Source organism: Peromyscus eremicus, chromosome 23 (assembly GCF_949786415.1).
Source record: "Peromyscus eremicus chromosome 23, PerEre_H2_v1, whole genome shotgun sequence".
NCBI classification, from domain to species: domain Eukaryota; kingdom Metazoa; phylum Chordata; class Mammalia; order Rodentia; family Cricetidae; genus Peromyscus; species Peromyscus eremicus.
The window spans coordinates 14,579,403-14,598,671 of NC_081438.1; the positions used below are offsets into that span (position 1 = coordinate 14,579,403).

Consider the following 19,269-nt stretch of genomic DNA (forward strand, 5'->3'; position numbering starts at 1 on the left):
GCCGGAAGTGGGCCCGCGCGCGCGCGCGTCGAACCGTGGGCGGCTCTTCACCGAGGCGTAGGGGCGCCATGGCCGCGGACGGTGAGGGTGGCGCGGGCCAGGACGCGGAGCAGGGCTGGGAGGGACACGTTTGGTCTTTAGACGAGCAGCCCGTGTGTTCGTTCATTCACACGGCAGTTGTTGGGACAGGGTCCCACGTAGAACTCGCTGTGATGTCAAGGATGGCTTTGAACGCTTGGTCCTCCGGTCTCTAGAATGCCGGGAATTGCAGGCGTGCCCGATCTAGCTCGGTTTTATGTGGTACTCAGGTCTTTGTGCATTCTCAGTAGACGTTCTACCAGTTGAGGCACATCCCCAGCCCTAATTATTTTTTTTTTTTATGTGGGCGCTCTCTCCTGCCTTCGCCTTCCGAGTTCTGGGGTTACAGGCCTGCGTTAGAACGCCCAGTGTGTCATTTCAGTCAATATTGGGATTGCCCCCCTGGGTACTGGACATTATTTTCTAAACTGAGGAGTACACACAGAACTCAACACAAGGAAGTTTTGAGCGGGTGGTGTCTTATGGTCGAGAGAGGCAGTTGGCAAGTGAAATTAATTCCAAGAGGTGACCAGGGCTGTGAAGACAGATGTGTGGCAACTAAGTTCAAGAGGACTGTCATTGCGTTTCCTCCCAAAGATTCTTGCATTTATTTATTTATTTATTTGTTTGTTTAGTGTGTGTGTGTGTGTGTGTACACGCTCATAAGTGCTTGTGGAAGTCAGAAGACATCTTGTGGGAATTGATTTTCTTACTGATTGTTTAGGTCTCAGGGATTGAACTCAGGTCATGGGGCTTGTCAGCAATCGCCTTCACCAGCTGAGCCCTCTCACTGGACCAGAATTATTTAGATTGACCACGTGAGAAGCATCACTTTGGCTACTGTTAGGGAGGTGCCGGGCGGTGGTGGCGCATGCCTTTAATCCCAGCACTCGGGAGGCAGAGCCAGGCGGATCTCTGTGAGTTCGAGGCCAGCCTGGGCTACCAAGTGAGTTCCAGGAAAGGCGCAAAGCTACACAGAGAAACCCTGTCTCAAAAAAAAAAAAGAGTAGTTAGGGAGGTGCGTTCAGCAGCCAGAGCCGCTCCTCACACCTCTGTGAGAACGGCAGGCAGGCCTGGCACGGTTTGTCAACCAGTGAGGCAGGGGCTGGAGGAAATTGGCCGGGACATTGCATGTGCACGGCTCAGACAGGCTGCACATTGTTTTCTTCTTGGTACTAGCAAGCGAGGAAGAGTAAGTAGGATTCGGTTCTGCAGAAACCAGAGGTGGGAGATGGTCCTGATGAAGGAAGGTAGGAGGTAGTCAATTGGGTACTGCCTTGGCCTGTTTCATGAGCATCCAGGCATTTCATGACAGCAGGCACAGGCAGGATTGCTCTGTCCCTTCAAAGTGTAGGCTCTTGGCTGGGTGTGGTGACAGATGCCTGTAAGCCCAGATACTCAAGAGGTAGGAGGTTTCCGAGTTCAAGGCCATCCTGGGCAAGTCATAGTTCCTAGAGAGATGACTCAGTGGTTAAGAGCACTGGCAGAGGACTCTGGTTCAGTCCAGCATCCACACAGTGGTAGAGCCATCGAGGGGATGTGGTGCCATTTTCCAATCTCCGAGGGCACTGCACGAATGTAATATACATACGTAGCTGCAGTCAAAGCACTCATGTCTATAGAATAAATCTAATTTTTTTTAATAAGAAAATGCTGAGGATGGCAGAACCGTGTATTAGCATGTAAAAGTTCCTATGTTCGTTTCCAGCACTGAACTAAATTAAGTGTAGATTCTTTGAGGACGGGGAGCCAGAACTTCCATCAGCCATCTCCCGTTCTTAGTGTGGGTGTTTGTTGAGTGCTTGTGTTCCCTTGGCCTGTTTAGTTGTGTCTGTCAGTGTGGTCATGTGATGCCTTCACCTGGTAAAAACTTTGTAAAAACATAAGAATTAGTTTCCCCTTTTTGGCTCTTTTTAAAAGTTGGTTCTTGGACTGGGGATGTAGCATTAGAGTAGAGTCCTTGCCTGATGTTCACAGAGCCCTGTTTGGTCCCCAGCACTGCTTAGCAGATGGCGTGGTATAAGCTAGCACTTGGGAGGTAGTGACAGGGGGATTAGAGCTTTGACGTCATCCTTCACTACACGAGGCGTTGGAGGCCAGCCTGCACTGTATAAATAAAAAGTAAATAAATAAAGATTCTTACAACTGGCTTGGCTGGTCTATGGTGGGTCATCCTGACTGCTCCTAGGCTAGCCCAGGTGCTCAGGGGTCCCTCATCTGCTTGAAGTCCTATCACTGGGGATTCCTACTGGTCACTCAGTGAGCCCAAGACCAGGCTTTTAAAATGTGAGTACCTTTGGGTTAAGTCAGTATATATTGTTGAACATTCACGTGCCAGGAGCAGAGGGTTAGCATGCTCCACCCACAGCCTCTGCCCAGCTCCTCAGCCCTAGTTGACCTGGAACTTGCTATACTATACTGGTTTCGAACTCACGGAGATCCATCTGCCTCTGCCTTCCAAGTGTTGCGATTAAAGACAATACACCATCATTCCCAGCCTTTAAAATTAAAAAAAAATTTTTCTTAACATTTTTTTCTTGGTGTGTGTGTGTGTGTGTGTGTGTGTGTGTGTGTGTGTGTGTGTGTTAGTGGGCAGCTTTGTTGAGTCAGGTCTCACCTAAGCAGTGCGTCCCAGGAATTGAACCTAGGTCATCAGGCATGGCTGTAGATATTTTTACCTTATAAGCCATCTCTGACCCTTGTTTTCTGTTTTAAAATGAGATATCGGCTACCAAACAAGGGCTTCCCCAGTACTAGGCAAGCACTCTTATCATTTAGCTGTCTCTTCAGCCCCTTGATCTTTAAGGGAACTTGGCCCTTAAGTGAGCTCATGATCCATCAGAGGATGATAACCATTTGAAGGCCTCTAGTTTATTAGTTGACCATCAAGTATGTTCTCTGTATTTCAGTTTCATGAGGCTGACATTCTTAAATGTTGCTCTTGTTCCTGTTTGCAGAAGATGAGGTGAATCTTCTGGTTATCGTAGTTGACACCAACCCGATTTGGTGGGGCAAGCAAGCATTAAAGGGATCTCAGGTAAGATGGCTTGAGCCTTCCAGTGATTCTCTTCAACTTCGGTATGTCTGTGTGCCACCCACTACCCCGCAAGCAGTATTGAGTCTTCACAGGCTGGGTGTGGTGGCCCTCGTCCAATCCTAGCACTCAGGTGGAGGCAGGTGGCTCACCAGAGGTCAAGCTCCTCCTGGCCAGTCTGGGCTACTTGAGACACTGTCAGGAAAGGAAAGCTGTGTTTACAACAGCTGCCAGTTATACTGTGCAGACCAGGGAGTTCTTAGAGCAGGGAACTTGTGTAACTGGCCCCGCGGTTCCTCCTTGGAACACACATGAAGCCCTCAGACCTGCTGACCTGTTGACTGCCCCCCCCTCCTCCACGTGTAGGGAGCTGTTGATATATTAATATATAATATTGATTGCCCCCCCTCCTCTATTTTGCTCTTCCGAACAGTCCATATATCTGTTGTGTGAGTAGGCATTTCTTGTTACAGATTGACTTGGGGGTGGGGTATGGTGTGCCACAGCATGTGTGTGGAGGTCAGTGAACACCTTTCGGGTTCAATCATGTGGGCTCTGGGGATTGAGCTCAGGTCATGAGGCTTGGTGGAAGGCACCTTTAACCATTGGGCTATCCCACCAGACCTCGTCTTTGGAGTTTTAGGATAGGGTCATCCTTTTTTTTTTTTTCCAAACAATTTTTTTTGTTTGTGTATGTCTGTGGATGTTTGCCTACTTGTAGAGGTCTGGAGTTAGTTCACTCCTTTCGCCAAGTGGGTCACAGGCATCAAAGTCCCTATATTTTCTGAGCCATCTCATTGACCCAAGTTTTACATTTTGATGAAACAGTTTATTTATTAAAACAAAACAAACAAGATTGTGCTTTTTAAAGTTTTTTTCAATATAGGAACTCAGGTATCCCAGGCTGGCCTTGAACATGTTGTACAGCCTGAGGATGACCTTGAACTTCTGTCCCAGCTACCTCTGTCTCCTACGTTCAAGGCTTCAAAGTTTGCACGTGTGGCCCCACCACGCCATTATTTGGGAAATAATGTTCTAATCTATAAACGACTTGTGTCATTAAAGTCAGGAAGGCCTCTCAAGTGCCATGCTCCAGGTTTTAGGAGAGGCGAGGATGAGCAAATTTTTAGTGTTGAATCATGTCAGATGTCAGTGACTGTTGGCATGTAGTGCCACATGTCGTGACGTTGGGAGATAGACAGGTGAACTGTTGGGCATTTGTTGCTACTCAGCATCAGACTGCCCAGCGGAAGACCCTCTCTTAAATACACCACAGCATATGAGTACATAAAACTAAGTAATAAATAATCGGTTTTTCAGTGACATCTTCATCAGGAGCTGACTTGTTTTTCTCCTGTTTGTCAGTTTACTTTATCCAAGTGCATGGATGCTGTGATGGTGCTGGCCAATTCCCACCTGTTCATGAACCGCTCCAACCAGCTGGCTGTGATAGCCAGTCACATTCAGGAGAGGTAGGGGCCAGTGCTCTGCTGCTGGGGAGCTCTGCTGCTGGGGGCTGCTCTCTAGTTCTCTGACAGTTCCCTACATGTGTGTAGTACATTCTGGTTACTCTACCCTGGCAGTCGGTTCTTATACCCGGGGAAGAACGGCAGACTCGGAGACTTCTTCGGGGACCCTGGCAACCCCGTTCCTGACTATAATCCCTCGGGGAGTAAAGATGGGAAGTACGAGCTGCTGACAGCCGCAAATGAGGTGATCGCCGAGGAGATCAAAGACCTGATGACCAAGAGTAAGAGCCTGGCTGTTGTCACTGTCCCCTCCCTATAGTGGTGGTGGTTGTATGCTCTTAAATGTAAGATTTGTCTCAGTTCTCTGAGGATTTCATACAAGCGTACCATGTATTTTGGTGATATTCGCCAACCCCATTCTTCTTCCTAAGTCCTCCTATCTCCTCACCCCTCCCAACTGTGTGTCTTTTATATATATATAATATATATAATATATATATTATATATATGTTATATATATATATAAAAGCTGGCCAGGGTTGCAAATGCCTTTGATCTCAGCACTCAGGAGGCAGAGGCAGGCAGATCTCTTGTGAGTTCCAGGCCAGCCTGGTCTACATATCCAGTTACAGGACAACCAGGGCTATGTAGAGAGAGTTTGTCTCAAAAAAACAAAAAACAAAAAAAAAACCTAAAAGAACCCACTTGTGCTGCCTATATCTTTATAGGTATGGGGCCATTTCCTGGAGCCAAGCTCACCCCACCAGCCCATCAGCTGTTACTGGGTCCTCCTCAGCTAGAGGAGGCTCATGAGTCCCTCCTCCTCCAAGCTGCAGTGTTGACTGCCTGATCTGTGTAGGGCTTATGAAGGCAGCCCCAGCTGCTGTGTTTCAGAGTGCAGCTTCTTGTCCTGTCCGAACACTGTTTGGCCAGGTCCTCCTGAACCCTTGACTCTTACAGTGTTGCTGCCCTGCCCCGTTTCCACAACGGTCCCTGAGCCATAGGGGCTGGTCACACGTAGACTCTTTCCCTTAGAAATGACACTGATTTGGCACGTAATGGAGCCTTTAAGCTCGAAGATTTGAGGCTGCTGATATTGGCCATGTGCCTCTTTTCCTTCTTAAGGTCATTCCCACCCCCTGCCGCTGTGATATTTATCTGACCTTCCGGCATTGGCCCTGCTGATCCTCCTTGGCTCTAGAATACTCTAGCTTTCCAGGAAGACACACTGTTAACCAGCTTTTCTTCTCTTGTGTTTCAGCTATTCTTTCTTAGTCTTGTTTGGGTTTTGTGTATGTCTAGACAGGGCCTCCCTAAGTAGCCCAGGCTGACCTTGCACTTGGAGTCCTCCTGCCCCCGTCTTTTTTTTTCCCCCCAAGACAGGGTTTCTCTGTGTAACAGCCCTGACTGTCCTGGAACTCCTCTGTAGACCAGGCTGGCCTCAAAGTCACAGAGATCCGCCTGCCTCTGCCTCCCGAGTGCTGGGATTAAAGGTGTGCACCACCACCGCCCAGCCTCTTTTTTTTTTTTTGGGTTTTTATGTCTGGTTTGCCTTCACCTTGTCCCTTAAAATACATCTCATATCTTCCATGGATGCTTGCCTTCCTTTATTTATTTATTTTCAAGATTAAATTTATTTATTTTATTTTTTTAAAGAAAAATTTGTGTTTATAGGGGTTGGAGATAGAGTTCTGTGGTTAAGAGCACTGGCTGCTCCTCAGAAGACCCAGGTTCTGTTTTTAGCACCCCCATGGCAGCTTACAACCATCTGTGGTTCCAATTCTGGGGGATCTGATTCACCCCATTTGACCTCCTTGGGCACCAGGCATGTACATGGTGGAGACACACATGCAGACAAAGTACTCTTACACATAAAATAAATCTTTAAAAAGACAAATGCTTTTTAAGGTTAAATGCTTACTTGTGTGCCTACATGAGTTGACGTATGCAGTGTGCACACAGGTGCCTAGGCAGGCCAGCGCCAGGGGTCAGCTGCCTAGCGTGTGCTGGAAACCAACCCCGTGTCTCTTGCCAATGCAGTGCTTGTGGCTGACACTGAGCCATCTCTCCAGCCCCTGCCCTTTATGATTGGGTGGCAACATTTCCCATCCTGACTCAAACACAGACTTTAAGCTCAGACATCTCCGTTTTTCTGTCCCTTGGCCTCTAACATGTCTGAAATCTTATTTTCTTTGGCTGCTGTGACTCCACCGTCCCGTTTCCTATGTCTATCCCTCCATTTTCTTAATTTCCCAAGTCAAAGCTTTCTTTTTGGATTCCTTTCTTCTCATATCCACCATCTAATCAGCTATGTAGTCCTGTGAGTTTAGTCTCAGAGATGCCTCCAAATCCTAACCCCTTTATGTCCTCGGTGTCAGCCTCAACACTGTTGAGATGAAATACCACACTGTGGGACACTTGGCATAGCCCAAGCCTTGCACTTCTGGCTGCCTGGAGGACCTCTTCAGACTTTGCTAGAGTGCCCTACAGGTGCTGTATGAGAGCTGCTAGATTATTCTAACAGACTCCTCCAGCTGGTCTGGACTTCCGACTTCCCACTGCTGTCTTCCCACTCAGCCTTTGTCTTAGTTAGGTTTCCAGGCTGTGATATGTAGCTAGAGTTTTCCTGCCTGGCCCACAGTCAGGATATATCTCTTTCACCTGCCAGTCCCACAGCCTCTCAGACCCGACCAAGTAAACACAGAGACTTATGTTGCTTTCAAACTGTATGGCCATGGCAGGCTTCTTGCTAACTGTTCCTATAGCTTAAATTAATCCATTTCCATTAATCTATACCTTGCCACATGGCTCGTGGCTTACCAGCATCTTCACATGCTGTTCCTCATCGTGGTGGCTGGCAGTGTCTCTCTGACTCAGCCTTCCACTTCCCAGCTTTATTCTCCTCCTTGCCCCGCCTATACTTCCTGCCTGGCCAACGGACAATCAGTGTTTTATTGATTAATTAGCAACACATTTGCCATACATCCCACAGCAGTGATAAGGCACTATGACTTACAAAGCATTTAATTTGGGACCCATGGTTCCAAAGGGTACTAGAACACATGCCTTCATGGTGGGGAGCATGGTAGCAGACAGGCAGGCAGGCTTGGTGCTGGAGCAGTAGCTGAGAATTTTCATCTAATCCAGAAGCACAGAGTAGGAGGAGAGCTAACTGTGAATGGCTTGAACTTTTGAAACCTCAGAGTCCACCCCCAGTGACACACCTCCTCCAACAAGGCCACACCTCCCAGTCCTTCTCAAACAGTTCCTCCAACTGGGAACCAAGCATTCATGAGCCTGTGGCAGCTATTCACATTGAAATCACCACACTCTCCAGTGTTACCATCTTAACAGTCAAGAGTGCCTTTCCAAGCCCAGGGCTCTAGTGTCCTGAGCCTGCCATGGTTTTCAGCCTTTGGTCTGCAGGGGTCACCTGGAGGAAAAAGGAACTCTAGAGATGAGAAGGGGTTGACAGCGACCCAGGGCTGGGGTGGACATGTGGGCCCCATGGTCTCAGATGATGGAAGCTGATCTACAATTAGAACGTGGTGGTGGGCACACAGCTGTACACTTACAAAAAGTAATTGATTTCTAGGGATGGAGAGGTGGCTGAGAGGTTAACAGCACTTGCTGCTGTTGGAGAGGATCCGGGTTTGGTTCCCAGCACCATGTAGGGAGGCTCAACACCTCCTCTTAACTCCAGCTCCAGGGAGCCAATACCCTCTTTGGGCCTCTGTAGGCATCATGCACATGGGTGTACATATCCATACACACATATACACATAAATTTTTTTAAAAAAAAATTGAGTTCCAAAGCAGTAAGATTTTTTTGAGACAGAATTTCTCTGTATAACCCTGGCTGGCTTGGAGCTTGCTGTGTAGACCAGGCTGGCCTCAAACTTACAGAGATCTGCCTGGCTCTGCCTACAGCATGGTGGGATTAAAGGTGTAGGCTGCCACACTGGGCTCTATTTTAACTGTTTTTGAGTGTACAGTTGAGTAGTGTTAGGTGTGCACACACTATTTCAGGGTCATCCTACTGTCCCTCTCAAGACCCTTATCCTAAATGAAACTCCATGTCCTTTTTTTTTTTTTACTTTTTTTTTTTTTTTTTTTTTTTTTTGGTGGTGGTGGGGTACAAGGTTTCTCTGTGTAGCTTTGGAGCCTGTCCTGGATTTATAGACCAGGCTGGCCTCGAACTCACAGAGATCCGCCTGCCTCTGCCTCCCAGTGCTGGGATTAAAGGCGTGTGCCACCACCGCCCGGCTTATTTTTTTGCTTTTTGGATTGGTTTATTTTACTTTATGTGTATGGATGCTCTGCCAGCATGTGTGTCTATACACCGTGTGTGCCTGTTTTTGTGGAGGCCAGAAGATATCCAGTCCCCTGGAACTGGTGTTACAGATGGTCGTGAGCCATCGTGTGGATGCTGGGCTTTGAACCCAGGTCTTCTGGAAGAGCATCCAGAGCTCTTCAGCACTGAGTCCCCTCTCCAGTCCCTCCTCGACCTTTAAATCCCACCTCCCACCTCTGCCTCTCCTTCCCCTAAATATACACCTAGACTCTGAAAAGAGGCGTGGAGTAGCTCACTTGGGTTTACTGATTGCTGGTCTCTGTGTTTTGAAATCCACTTTGAACATGTCATCTTGTGATTCATTCATGAATACTAGAGTTTCAGAATGACTTCATTTGAAAAAAGACTTAGAATGTCCCCCTTTTGTGCTCTTAACATTTGCAGGTGACATAAAGGGCCAGCACACGGAGACACTACTAGCAGGATCCCTCGCCAAAGCCCTTTGCTGTATCCTTGTGCTGGTGTGATACAGAGCAGTCTTTTGTAGCGAGGGTGGTTAACTGGTGGCTTCTCCTAGACCTTCTTCTACGACACTCATGTGCGGTCGCCCCTTTGGCCACCTGAAAAGCCTGGCGCTGCTTCCAGGTGAGGTGTTGCTTTGTTTCTTTTGTCTCGTTTGCTTTATCTTAGTTTAAGAATGAATGTTTGCCTGTGTATATCTCTGTGTACAGTGTGGGTGTCTGGTACCCGGGAAGTCAAAAGAGGGCATTAAATCCTGCAACACTGGAGTTACAGGTGGTTTTGAACCACCATGTAGATGCTAGGAACCGAGCCTGATTCCTCTGCAAGAGCAACCAATGCTGTGACCTGCTGAGCCGTCTCTCCAACTTGCTTCTTACTCTGATAGCCTGGTGCTTGCTTTGATCTTATTCCTTGGCTTGACATCTCCAGGACTGATTTTAAAAGCTGCTTCCTGACCTCTTAATTAGTGAGTGGTACGCTTTTGGTGAGCAGGTGACCTGGCCTGAAGCACAGGGCAACCAGACTCTTCCCAGCACCTGGTTTCAAGTGTCATGGGCAGCTTTGCTTTTGTGAAATGTCCTTGAACAGTACTGAGTTCTGTTTACATCCTGGAGTTTTTATCCAGTTGTCCCGATCCTCTTGTATGGCTTTCAAATTCATTATCTCACTGGATGGGCTGACTGGTTTGGGTGTGGCCCCAGTATTGGTATCCAAGATGGTGGGTAGTCAGCTGTCGGAACTGTGGTCTTCACGTGCAGAGCTCTTGGTGAGTACAGAATGGGTAACCGAACCCAAGCCCACCCACATGGCTGTCATGGCGGAAGATGGGAGGGGCTGGTTTATAGTCTGAAGGTCTGTTTTCCTGTTAGTGCAGGTGTTTGTGAAACAGAATTGTACTATTCCTTAATGCTAATGCACCCAGACATTCACAGAGTGAACAAGGCCGTTAAAGGTAGGAGCTGACTCTTTTGTACCTCTCACCCTTTGCTTTTAGTGCTGCATGCTTGGTGGGGTATTTAAGTCTCGAAAAACAAAAACAAAAACAAAAAACAAAACAAAACAAAAAAAAGAATTGCTGAGCACTCGGGCCAGAGGCCGCACATCTCTGAGTTCAAGGCCAACCTGGTCTACATAGCAAGTTCCAGACCAGTCAGGGCTGCTTAATGAGACCCTATCTCAAAATAATATAAAATAAAAATTGCTTAGAAAACCACATGCTTTTTAAGCTATCTTGTTTGTTAGATTATAATCTGTTTTGATCTCTTTATAGATAATCAGGAGATGAAATCAAGGATATTGGTAAGATTATACACAACTCACATATAACCGGAGACAGCTGGGAAACATGGGACTGGGAAACATGGGACTATCACATACATTTAATACCAGCACCGGGGGAGGGAGACACAGGCTGTGCTCTGTGAGTTGAAGGACAATGTCTACATAGCAAGTTCCAGGCCAGCCAGGGCTGCATAGTAACACCCTGTCTTACAAAGGCATCTGGAAAAGCCTTTTCAACATTGCTACTTTTACAGAAAATTAATATTTCTATAGTCAGGAGCTCTTGGCCCAGGGAGAAGGCTCAGACAGTAAAGGTGCCTGGTGCCAAGCCTGATGACTTGACTTCAGTCCCCAGGACCCAGATGTAAGGAAAGAACTAACTCCCAGTAGTTCTTTCCTGGCTTCCCAGTGCATGCTAGGTACTCTGAACAGAAGCCCATCAGTTTAACAAGGACCAGGAAAGATCTGGTGTCACCTTATACTTCAGGGGTTTAGTACTAAGTAGGAAGAGGGACTGGAGAAGTGGTACTGTCTGTGGATTGCAGTAGGTCATGTCCCCGTGAGCCCTGGGAGGCACTTGAGCTCCAAGGGCTGTGTTCGCAGGTGATCAAGGCTGCAGAGGACAGCGCGCTGCAGTACATGAACTTCATGAACGTCATCTTTGCTGCTCAGAAGCAGGTGAGGCTAAGCCTTCCGAATTTCCAAAAGAAATAATCAGAGGCCGAGTGCGGTGGTGTACACCGCTTTGAATTTGAGTCTACCCTGGTCTATATAGAGAGTTCCAGGACAGCCCCAGGGCTACATAGAGTGATCCTGTCTTAAACAAACAAACAAACAAACATACAAAAAACCCCAAAATGTAATCACTGTCATTCTTGCAGAGTGGTGTTCTGTCTGAAGAGCCCTGTTAGTGGAGTGTGGATTCAGAATCCACACTGGGTACCTGTCATTTGTCTGTTTAGGGTCCTGAGTCCTTGTGACTGGGCAGTGTTCTCAGAACTATGCACTCAAGCTTGATTTTGCATCAGGTGTCATGGTACTCATCCTGTTAGTCCACATGTGGCTAAGAATCCCTGGGTTGACAGGTACAGGAGCCCCCAGCCTCTCCACCTTTTTTTCTTTTTTCTTTCTTTTTCTTTTAATTTTTGGCAGTGTTATTTAACCCAAGGCATTCACGTGTGTGGCAACCCCTGTGTGACCTGAGTGTCCCCAGTCTCCTCTTTTGCATTGAGGCAGGCTCTTGCTAACTTGCCCAGGCTGGTGTGAGCTCCCTGTAGCCTCCACAGGCCTGGAACTTGAGAAGCACTGCATCAGTCTGCTGGGTAACCAGGATAACAGGTGTGCACCAGACTGCCTCACAGTGTCTCTCTTTTTATCATAGTGTGGTATGACTTTGCAAATAACTGAGATGTTCACATAACCTGGTGCATCATCATCGTTCTCTGGGTTTTGTGTTTTTTTTTTTGTTTTTGTTTTTTTGTAAATGTGTCTAAGTGTTTTTGCCTGCATGTAGCTATGTGCACCATGTGCATTTCTGGTCCCCTAGAAGCCAGGAGAGGGTGTCAGATTCTGTGGAAGTAGAGTTACAGATGGTTGTGAGATACGAAGTGGGTGCTGGGAACTGAATCAGGGTCGTCTGGAAGAGCAGCTAGTGCTCTTGACCCTGCACCATCTCTCCAGCCCCCTTCTCTAAACCCCAGGTCAAACACACAGCACCACTAGAGCCTCGGGTCATCTTAGCATGGAGAATGTGGTGGTGGGAAGGGGTCAGGGCTTTGGAGATGGGCGTTAGGACCGGTACCGGATGCTTCAGATGCCAACTGTGCCGCAGTGTCCACCTTACAGCTTCACTCTACATGTTAAAGGACCCGTTTTAGGAATAGAGTCTGGCTGGACAAAATGGGGCACATCTGTACCAACTCTAGGGAGGCAGAGGCAGGAGGATTAGCACAAGTTCCATGCCAGTCTAGACTACAGAGTTGAGAGCCAGTCTCCAAAAAAAGATAAAAGAGAAGAGTCTAGCATGTCTGAGACAGCCATAACCGTTGCTATAATTTTTTTTTTTTTTTTTTTTTTTTTTTGGTTTTTTGAGACAGGGTTTCTCTGTGTAGCTTTGCGCCTTTCCTGGAGCTCACTTGGTAGCCCAGGCTGGCCTCGAACTCACAGAGATCCGCCTGGCTCTGCCTCCCGAGTGCTGGGATTAAAGGCATGCGCCACCACCGCCCGGCTATAATGTTTTGAAATGTTCCTTTCAGAATATTCTCATTGATGCCTGCGTCCTAGACTCGGATTCAGGGCTCCTCCAGCAGGTAGGTTTCCATGGAGTGTGTGGCCGTGACCAGGCTTTCATACAGGAACAGTGTGTGTATTGAGTACTTGTGGGGATGGTAATACCTTTGCCAGTCTTGGTAGCAAACTCTGGTAATCCCAGCAATCAGGAAGTTGAGGCAGGAGATTCATGAGATTTGAGGATAGCCTGGGCTACAGAGTAAGACTGCAGAGACCAAAAGAGTATTTTTGTTATAGTGAGTTTAATGTGTAATTAAAATGGATTTTTATCTGTTTCTGGCTGTTTGTCTTGACTCATGGTCTCACTGTGTAGCTGTACCTTGGCCTGGAACTCACAGAGGTCTCCCTGCTTCTGCCTCCCTAGTGTGGAGATTTAAAAAGTGTGTGGCACCATCTTTTAAAAATTCTAGGAAATAATTTAATTTTAGGAAAATATAAATTCTATACATTGCATCATATATGTCTTGGGAATTACTGTTAAAAGTTGTAGTCCAGTTTTCTCGTCGGGACCTCTAGCTTGCAAATAATAACATGGAGACTTATTATTAATTGTAAAAGATCAGCATTAGCTTAGGCTTGTCCCCAACTAGTTCTTATAACTTATTAATCTATTTTCTGCCATGTGCTATTACCTCATCTTCGTACTGCCCAACCTGCTTCCTCCACATCAGGCTGGTGACTCCGCCTTTCTTCTTCCCAGAGTTCTCTCTCTTCCAGGAAGTGCCCCCTATACTCTCCTGCCTAGCTCTGGGCTGTGCAGCTTCTTACTATACCCATCACAGGAATGCATCCTCACACAGTGTACAGATACGCCCCACAACCAGATGGCGCTCTGGGGTGGGAGGGGTGGTAAGAGCTTACTCTAGCCCGGGCTGCTTTCAAGTTCACGGCAGTTTTCCTGCTTTAGATGTTGCTCTTGGAGCAGAAGTTTGAAACTGCATCTTTGAATTTTACCAGAAGGGCGAGGAGGGTAAAGGTACCCACAACCGAAATAATCAGCAAGCTGTGGATGACTGCCTTTTGCTCACAAGAAATATTTCTGGGCCAGTGAGGTTGCTCAGTGGCTAAGGGTGCCTCTCCCCAAAGCTGATGACTTGAGTTCTGTTCCTGGGACCCATATGCTAGAAGGAGAGCATCAACTCCCTCAAGATTTCCTCTGGTCTCCATTTGTGTGTGTGGCATGCATGTGCACACACACACAAATAATAAATGTTCAGAAAATTGTTAACATCCCTTCCCCATTCAACATTTCCTTAAAAGATTAGATCCTTGAAGATGAGTCAGTCAGCTAAAAGGGGTGGAGAACAGCCTTGAGTCTAGGCTGGTGCTTGGGCTGAGGGAAGGGGAGAATGCATAGGTCTGAGAGGGCTGGGCTTTTCTGTTGCTTAGGCTCAACTTGACAGTAGTGGGATTTTTTGTTGTTTTTTATTTTTCAAGACAGGGTTTCTCTTTATAGTGCTGGCTGACCTGGAACTCACTCTAGACCTGGCTGGCCTCGAACTCAGAGATCTGCTTGCCTCTGCCTCCCAAGTGCTGGGATAAAAGGCGTGTGCCACCACCACCTGGCCTGTTTATTGCATAATAATGCATTTTAAGGAATTGTTTAGAAATACCTAAGAATTAATTACATTTTTATGTATTTAAAATCTAGGCTCCCACCCCATGAGGATGAGGTACAATGTAGGCGTTGGTCCTGTCTGTGGATGCCATGTGGCATTCAGGGGTTGTGTCACATGTCGTGTTCAGATGCGGGTAGCTGTGCTGCCTTCTCTTTGCTCCTTTACCACACTGTTAGTCCCATTGCCTGTCACTAGTGGGCTTTCAAGGAGGTGATTGATTTGTAGCTGCCAATTTCAGCTCTAAAGTGTCCGTTAATTCGGAGATCTCGACTCTGGTTGAAAGCTGGCTCTGGTACCCTGTTCCTCACCGTGATGCCTCAAATCCAGACCGGCGTATTCTGCAGTACACACACCATCACCTCTTGGACACCTCGAGTCACTGTGTCAGAACAGAGCTCCGGCTTTTCTGCGCAGTGGATGCTCCCAAACTCTGAGTCCTGTCTCTGAGCACAGCGTGGTTCACTGGGCAGTCAGCCTGGCTTTTCCCCTTTCTGTTCCTCTCCTTCCCCATTGCTGTGATCTTGTTGAATCTGTCCTCAGCACACATCCTAAATCCCGCCTCCCATCCTCTTTCCTAGCTGCCCCATCTGAGGGGCCTGCAGACTCTGGTCTCTCATAGCACACCTACTCCACCAGCTAGTCTGTCTTCTTGGGAGTCAGAAAGAAGCCTATGGCATAAGAGAGGCCATGTTACTCACTTGCTCAACTCCCCCCATGCTCCCCACCCTACCCCGCACTCCCCACCCCTATCGTCCTAGCACACGTTAGCTAATACTCAAGTCCTTGCTGTGACCTTCTGGTTACCCCATGTCTTCTCTTCTCTTCCTTCTGGGCCTCCTGTGAAGGGGTGTTGCCTGCAACCACAGTTAACCTGGGCTGCTGTGGCCTGGTGCCTTGGCACTTGCTGTCCCCTCACTGCCTGGGCTTGGCCCTTGCCTTCCCTCAGGTCTTGCTTTTCTTTCCCAGCACCCCACTTGATTGTCATGTAAACTGTAAACTGTAATGTCAGTATTGTGCCCACCAGCTCTGTGTGCTCTTCTTTTCCCCCTTAAAACTAGCAAGAAAACTGTATTTAAAGCAAAACATTGGGAAGGTCAGCATACGCTGCATGGCGCAAAGGGCAGAGTCATGCTTCCAGGGGCCTATGGTATCTGTCAACATCTCTGGGAGCTCACCTTGTGAGAAAGAGACACAATCTGTCCCGTAGCCTGGGAATCTGGAGCAGAGCTGTGTGCTGGTGTCTGTAGCGTGGACAGTAATGAGTAAACGGACCTCACACCAGCTGACCTTATCGACTGTGGAGTCCCCCATGACCCCCTCCCCTGGGAATGCTGAGGTTCTGCTTCGGTAGTGACCGCTCTGTCTTGCAGGCTTGTGACATCACAGGGGGACTGTACCTGAAGGTACCTCAGATGCCTTCTCTCCTGCAGTACCTACTGGTGAGTTAACACAGCGGCGGCGGCGGCAGCCCACCACCTCTAGCATCCCAGGGAAGAAGTTGCTGGGAGAGGGTGGCTTCAGAGTTCCAGGCTGAGAAGGGTGGACTTCCAGATCTCTGAACTCTAAAGGTTGTTTGCAGGTGTCACATGATTGTATAGCACAGTGCTTAGTAAGTGTGGAGTGGGCTGACAGCATGGCTCATTGAGTAAGTGGGCTTGCTGCCAAGCCTGATGGCTTGAGTTCGATCTCCAGGACCCCGTGGTGGAGGGAATGAACCAACTCCTACATTGCCTTCTGACTGCCACATGCATGTGCTTATACACGTACAAGCACACAAGTTAAATGAGAAATAATTGTGGGATGAATAAAAATGAATCTTAATAGGCTTTGAAGGAAATCATTTTTATTTTGTGTATGTGTGTGGGTGCATGTTTCCCACTGAGTGCATGTTGAGGGCAGAGGACAACTCTCGGGAGTCAGTTCTCTGCTTCCACCATGTGGGTCCCAGGAATGGAACTCAGCTCATCCATCAGGCTTGGTGGCAAGTACCTTTCATCACTGAGCCATCTCGCCAGCCCTAAAGGACAGTCTTGAGTTAGTATTCTCCTCAGTACTGATTGGCTAAGCTCTGCTGTCTGTGTGTGCTGATTGGCTAAGGCTGCTGTCTGTGTCTGGACTGTTGCTGTTTTTCCTCCTGTGATTTAATTACAAATTCCTTGCCTATTCTTTCTTTGTTTTTCTTTCGTTTTTAAAACAGTGGGTTTTTCTTCCGGATCAAGACCAGCGATCTCAGCTAATCCTCCCACCTCCAATCCATGTGGACTACAGGGCTGCCTGCTTCTGTCACCGAAGTCTCATTGAGATTGGCTATGTCTGCTCCGTGTGTCTGTCCAGTAAGCTCATGTAGTTTTTCTAACTGTCTGTGTTGGGGGAGGGGGTGGCGCAGAAAGTAATCTGTTTTTCAAATCCTTATTTCCTTGTTTTGTTTTTAACAGTTTTCTGCAATTTCAGCCCCATCTGCACCACGTGCGAGTGAGTATCTTCGTAGGTGCTAACTGGGAGTGGGTTCCCGAGAGCTTCCCAGCCCTGAAATGTTTCTTCCCTCTCCATCATTCCAGGACAGCCTTTAAGATCTCCCTCCCTCCTGTACTGAAGGCCAAGAAAAAGAAGCAGAAGGTGTCCCTGTGATGAGCGACACAAGCTTCTCCATCTCTCACCACAGGCCGAGTCTCCCAGGGGAACACTGCTCTCCCCGTGCTTGTAGGGTGGAGCTGAAGTGCACCCAGGCCTCTGACGTTATCTGGAAAGGGGGACCAGCACAGCCTTAGGACTTTTTGTTCGTTGTTTTAAGGTAGCAGTTGCGCGGCTTCCGGCTGACGCTGCTTAGTTTGTTGTTTCTCTGTTCCTTGGGGATGGCCTTGCATGTCCTTGGCCAGCACCCCACCACTGAGCTGTACCCCACCTCTGAACTGCAGCCCCTGGGACTTTGTTCTTAGATGGTCCTCTGTCAAAGCTTATCATGGTAGATACTGGGGCTTCTGTACTTCAAGATGGCAGTGTGTGAAGTTGGAATGCCACTCAGGACGGCCACCATCATTGGGTCATTATCAGTCATGACAGAGCATCTTAGTTGGACAGGTGGTATGTGCCTGGAATCTTGGGGAGACTGAGTCAGGAAGGTTTTGGGTTCAGATCCTGCCTGGGATATACATTTAATTCTGTCTGGTTGGTTTGAACTCACTATGTAGACCAGGCTGGCCTCAAACTCTGCTCTCTGAGTGCCCGGACTGAAGGCTTGTACCTTTAGGTCAGGTTACATTTGAATATAGTTAAAGGAGACAATTTGTTTGATGTTCAAAATATTCAAACCAACCAGGGCTGCATCTGGCCACCTTGTTTACAAAAACAAAACAAACAAACCAATGGTCTGATGTAGGCAAGCCCAATTAACTTGAGGCTCACCTCTGGTGTTAGCAGTTCTGTGTTCATCTGATACGCCAGCATATTTGTACAAAGTTAACCAAAATTATTAGTAATGGTTTTTCACCAAAAACGTATAAAATCGGAATTTAAATCTACAAGGAGAGCAAGTACTAGAGCTGTAGTAACGTTTGTCAGAGACACACGAGGCAAGAGTTCGTTGGCTGGGATCAGACAGCCACTTAACTGGGAAAAAGGAGCTATCTACAGGTAAGATTCTGTCTTTTTTTTTTTTTTTTTTTTAAGAATAACAATATTGGAGAACTGTTGAATACTAGAAATGTAAATTAGTTCAATAGAAACACTTGTAATTGCAATAATAAAAATTCTATTTTTTATATTTACTAATTTTCCTTAAAGTATTTTTCTAGATATTTGCACTGAGACAGGGTTTTTCTGTGTAACAGCTCTGGCTGTCTTGGAACTCACTTTGTAGACCAGGCTGGCCTCAAATTCACAGAGATCCACCAGCATTAAAAGTGTGTGCCACCACCAGCTTGCATTGAACAGTTCTTCTTGAAATGACTAAAGGCTTTCTTAAGAGCACTGACTGTTCTTCCAGAGTACCTAGGTTCAATTCCCAGCACCCACATAGCAGTTCACAACTGTCTGTAACTCCAGTTCCAGGGGATCGGACACCCTCTTCTGGCCGCCACAGGCATCAGGCACAAACGTGGTGCACAGACATGCATGCACGCACAAACAGCCATACACATAGAATAAAAATCTTAAAACACCCAAACAAGGACAAAAAGAAATCAGCAGGCTGGTGTGATGGCCCAGCAGGTACTGTGACCTTACTCTGATCCCCAGGGCCACATGGTGGGAGGGTAGAGCTGACTCCCGAGTTGTCTCCGTTCAGTTCCAGGTGGGACTGTTGCAGCCTTTTCCTTTACCTTTTTTTTTTATTTTAAGATTTTTATGTACTCAGTGTTCTGCCTGCATTTATGTCTGCTCACCAGAAGAGGGCACCAGATCTCATTACAGATGGTTGTGAGCCACCATGTGGGTGCTGGGAATTGAACTCAGGTCCTCTGGAAGAGCAGCCAGTGCTCTTAACCCCTGAGCCATCTCTCCAAACTTCTTTTTTTTTGAAGATCCCTTTTTCTTTATGAGGAACCGAGGTATAGACTTACCTAGAGCTGGTGCCTAGAGGGTCTGCATGTAAAGGTGGTATGGCAACGCAGGTCTTCCAGCTGCTGCTGGGGGCCACTGCTGATCACAGACCTCGGCCTGAGGTGGCAGTGGGAAGCCCAAGCCAGT

General features: G+C 47.5%; 1 protein-coding gene and 1 long non-coding RNA gene across 2 annotated transcripts; one reads left to right on the forward strand and one right to left on the reverse strand.

The window, feature by feature from the left end:
• Positions 1-25: 25 nt before the first annotated feature.
• On the forward strand, positions 26-18,239 carry Gtf2h3 (general transcription factor IIH subunit 3). Its single transcript, XM_059249419.1, has 13 exons — positions 26-81; positions 3,036-3,115; positions 4,478-4,584; positions 4,696-4,862; positions 9,320-9,382; positions 10,320-10,349; positions 10,668-10,696; positions 11,282-11,356; positions 12,934-12,987; positions 15,957-16,025; positions 16,784-16,919; positions 17,022-17,058; positions 17,145-18,239. The coding sequence occupies exons 1-13, from the start codon at positions 69-71 to the stop codon at positions 17,212-17,214; spliced, it is 930 nt and encodes a 309-aa protein (XP_059105402.1). The 5' UTR covers positions 26-68; the 3' UTR covers positions 17,215-18,239.
• Positions 16,408-19,219, reverse strand: LOC131898293 (uncharacterized). Its single transcript, XR_009375892.1, has 2 exons — positions 19,143-19,219; positions 16,408-16,603 (listed from the first exon to the last, which is right to left on the reverse strand). It is a non-coding gene; the product is annotated as an uncharacterized LOC131898293 (long non-coding RNA).
• Between the last annotated feature and the right edge of the window lie 50 nt (positions 19,220-19,269).

Excerpts from the sequence above, each read along its gene's own strand:
- Gtf2h3 (XM_059249419.1), top strand. Across the intron at positions 3,116-4,477 it reads AAGCATTAAAGGGATCTCAG|TTTACTTTATCCAAGTGCAT; the intron begins GTAAGATGGCTT and ends CCTGTTTGTCAG. Across the intron at positions 12,988-15,956 it reads ATTCAGGGCTCCTCCAGCAG|GCTTGTGACATCACAGGGGG; the intron begins GTAGGTTTCCAT and ends TCTGTCTTGCAG.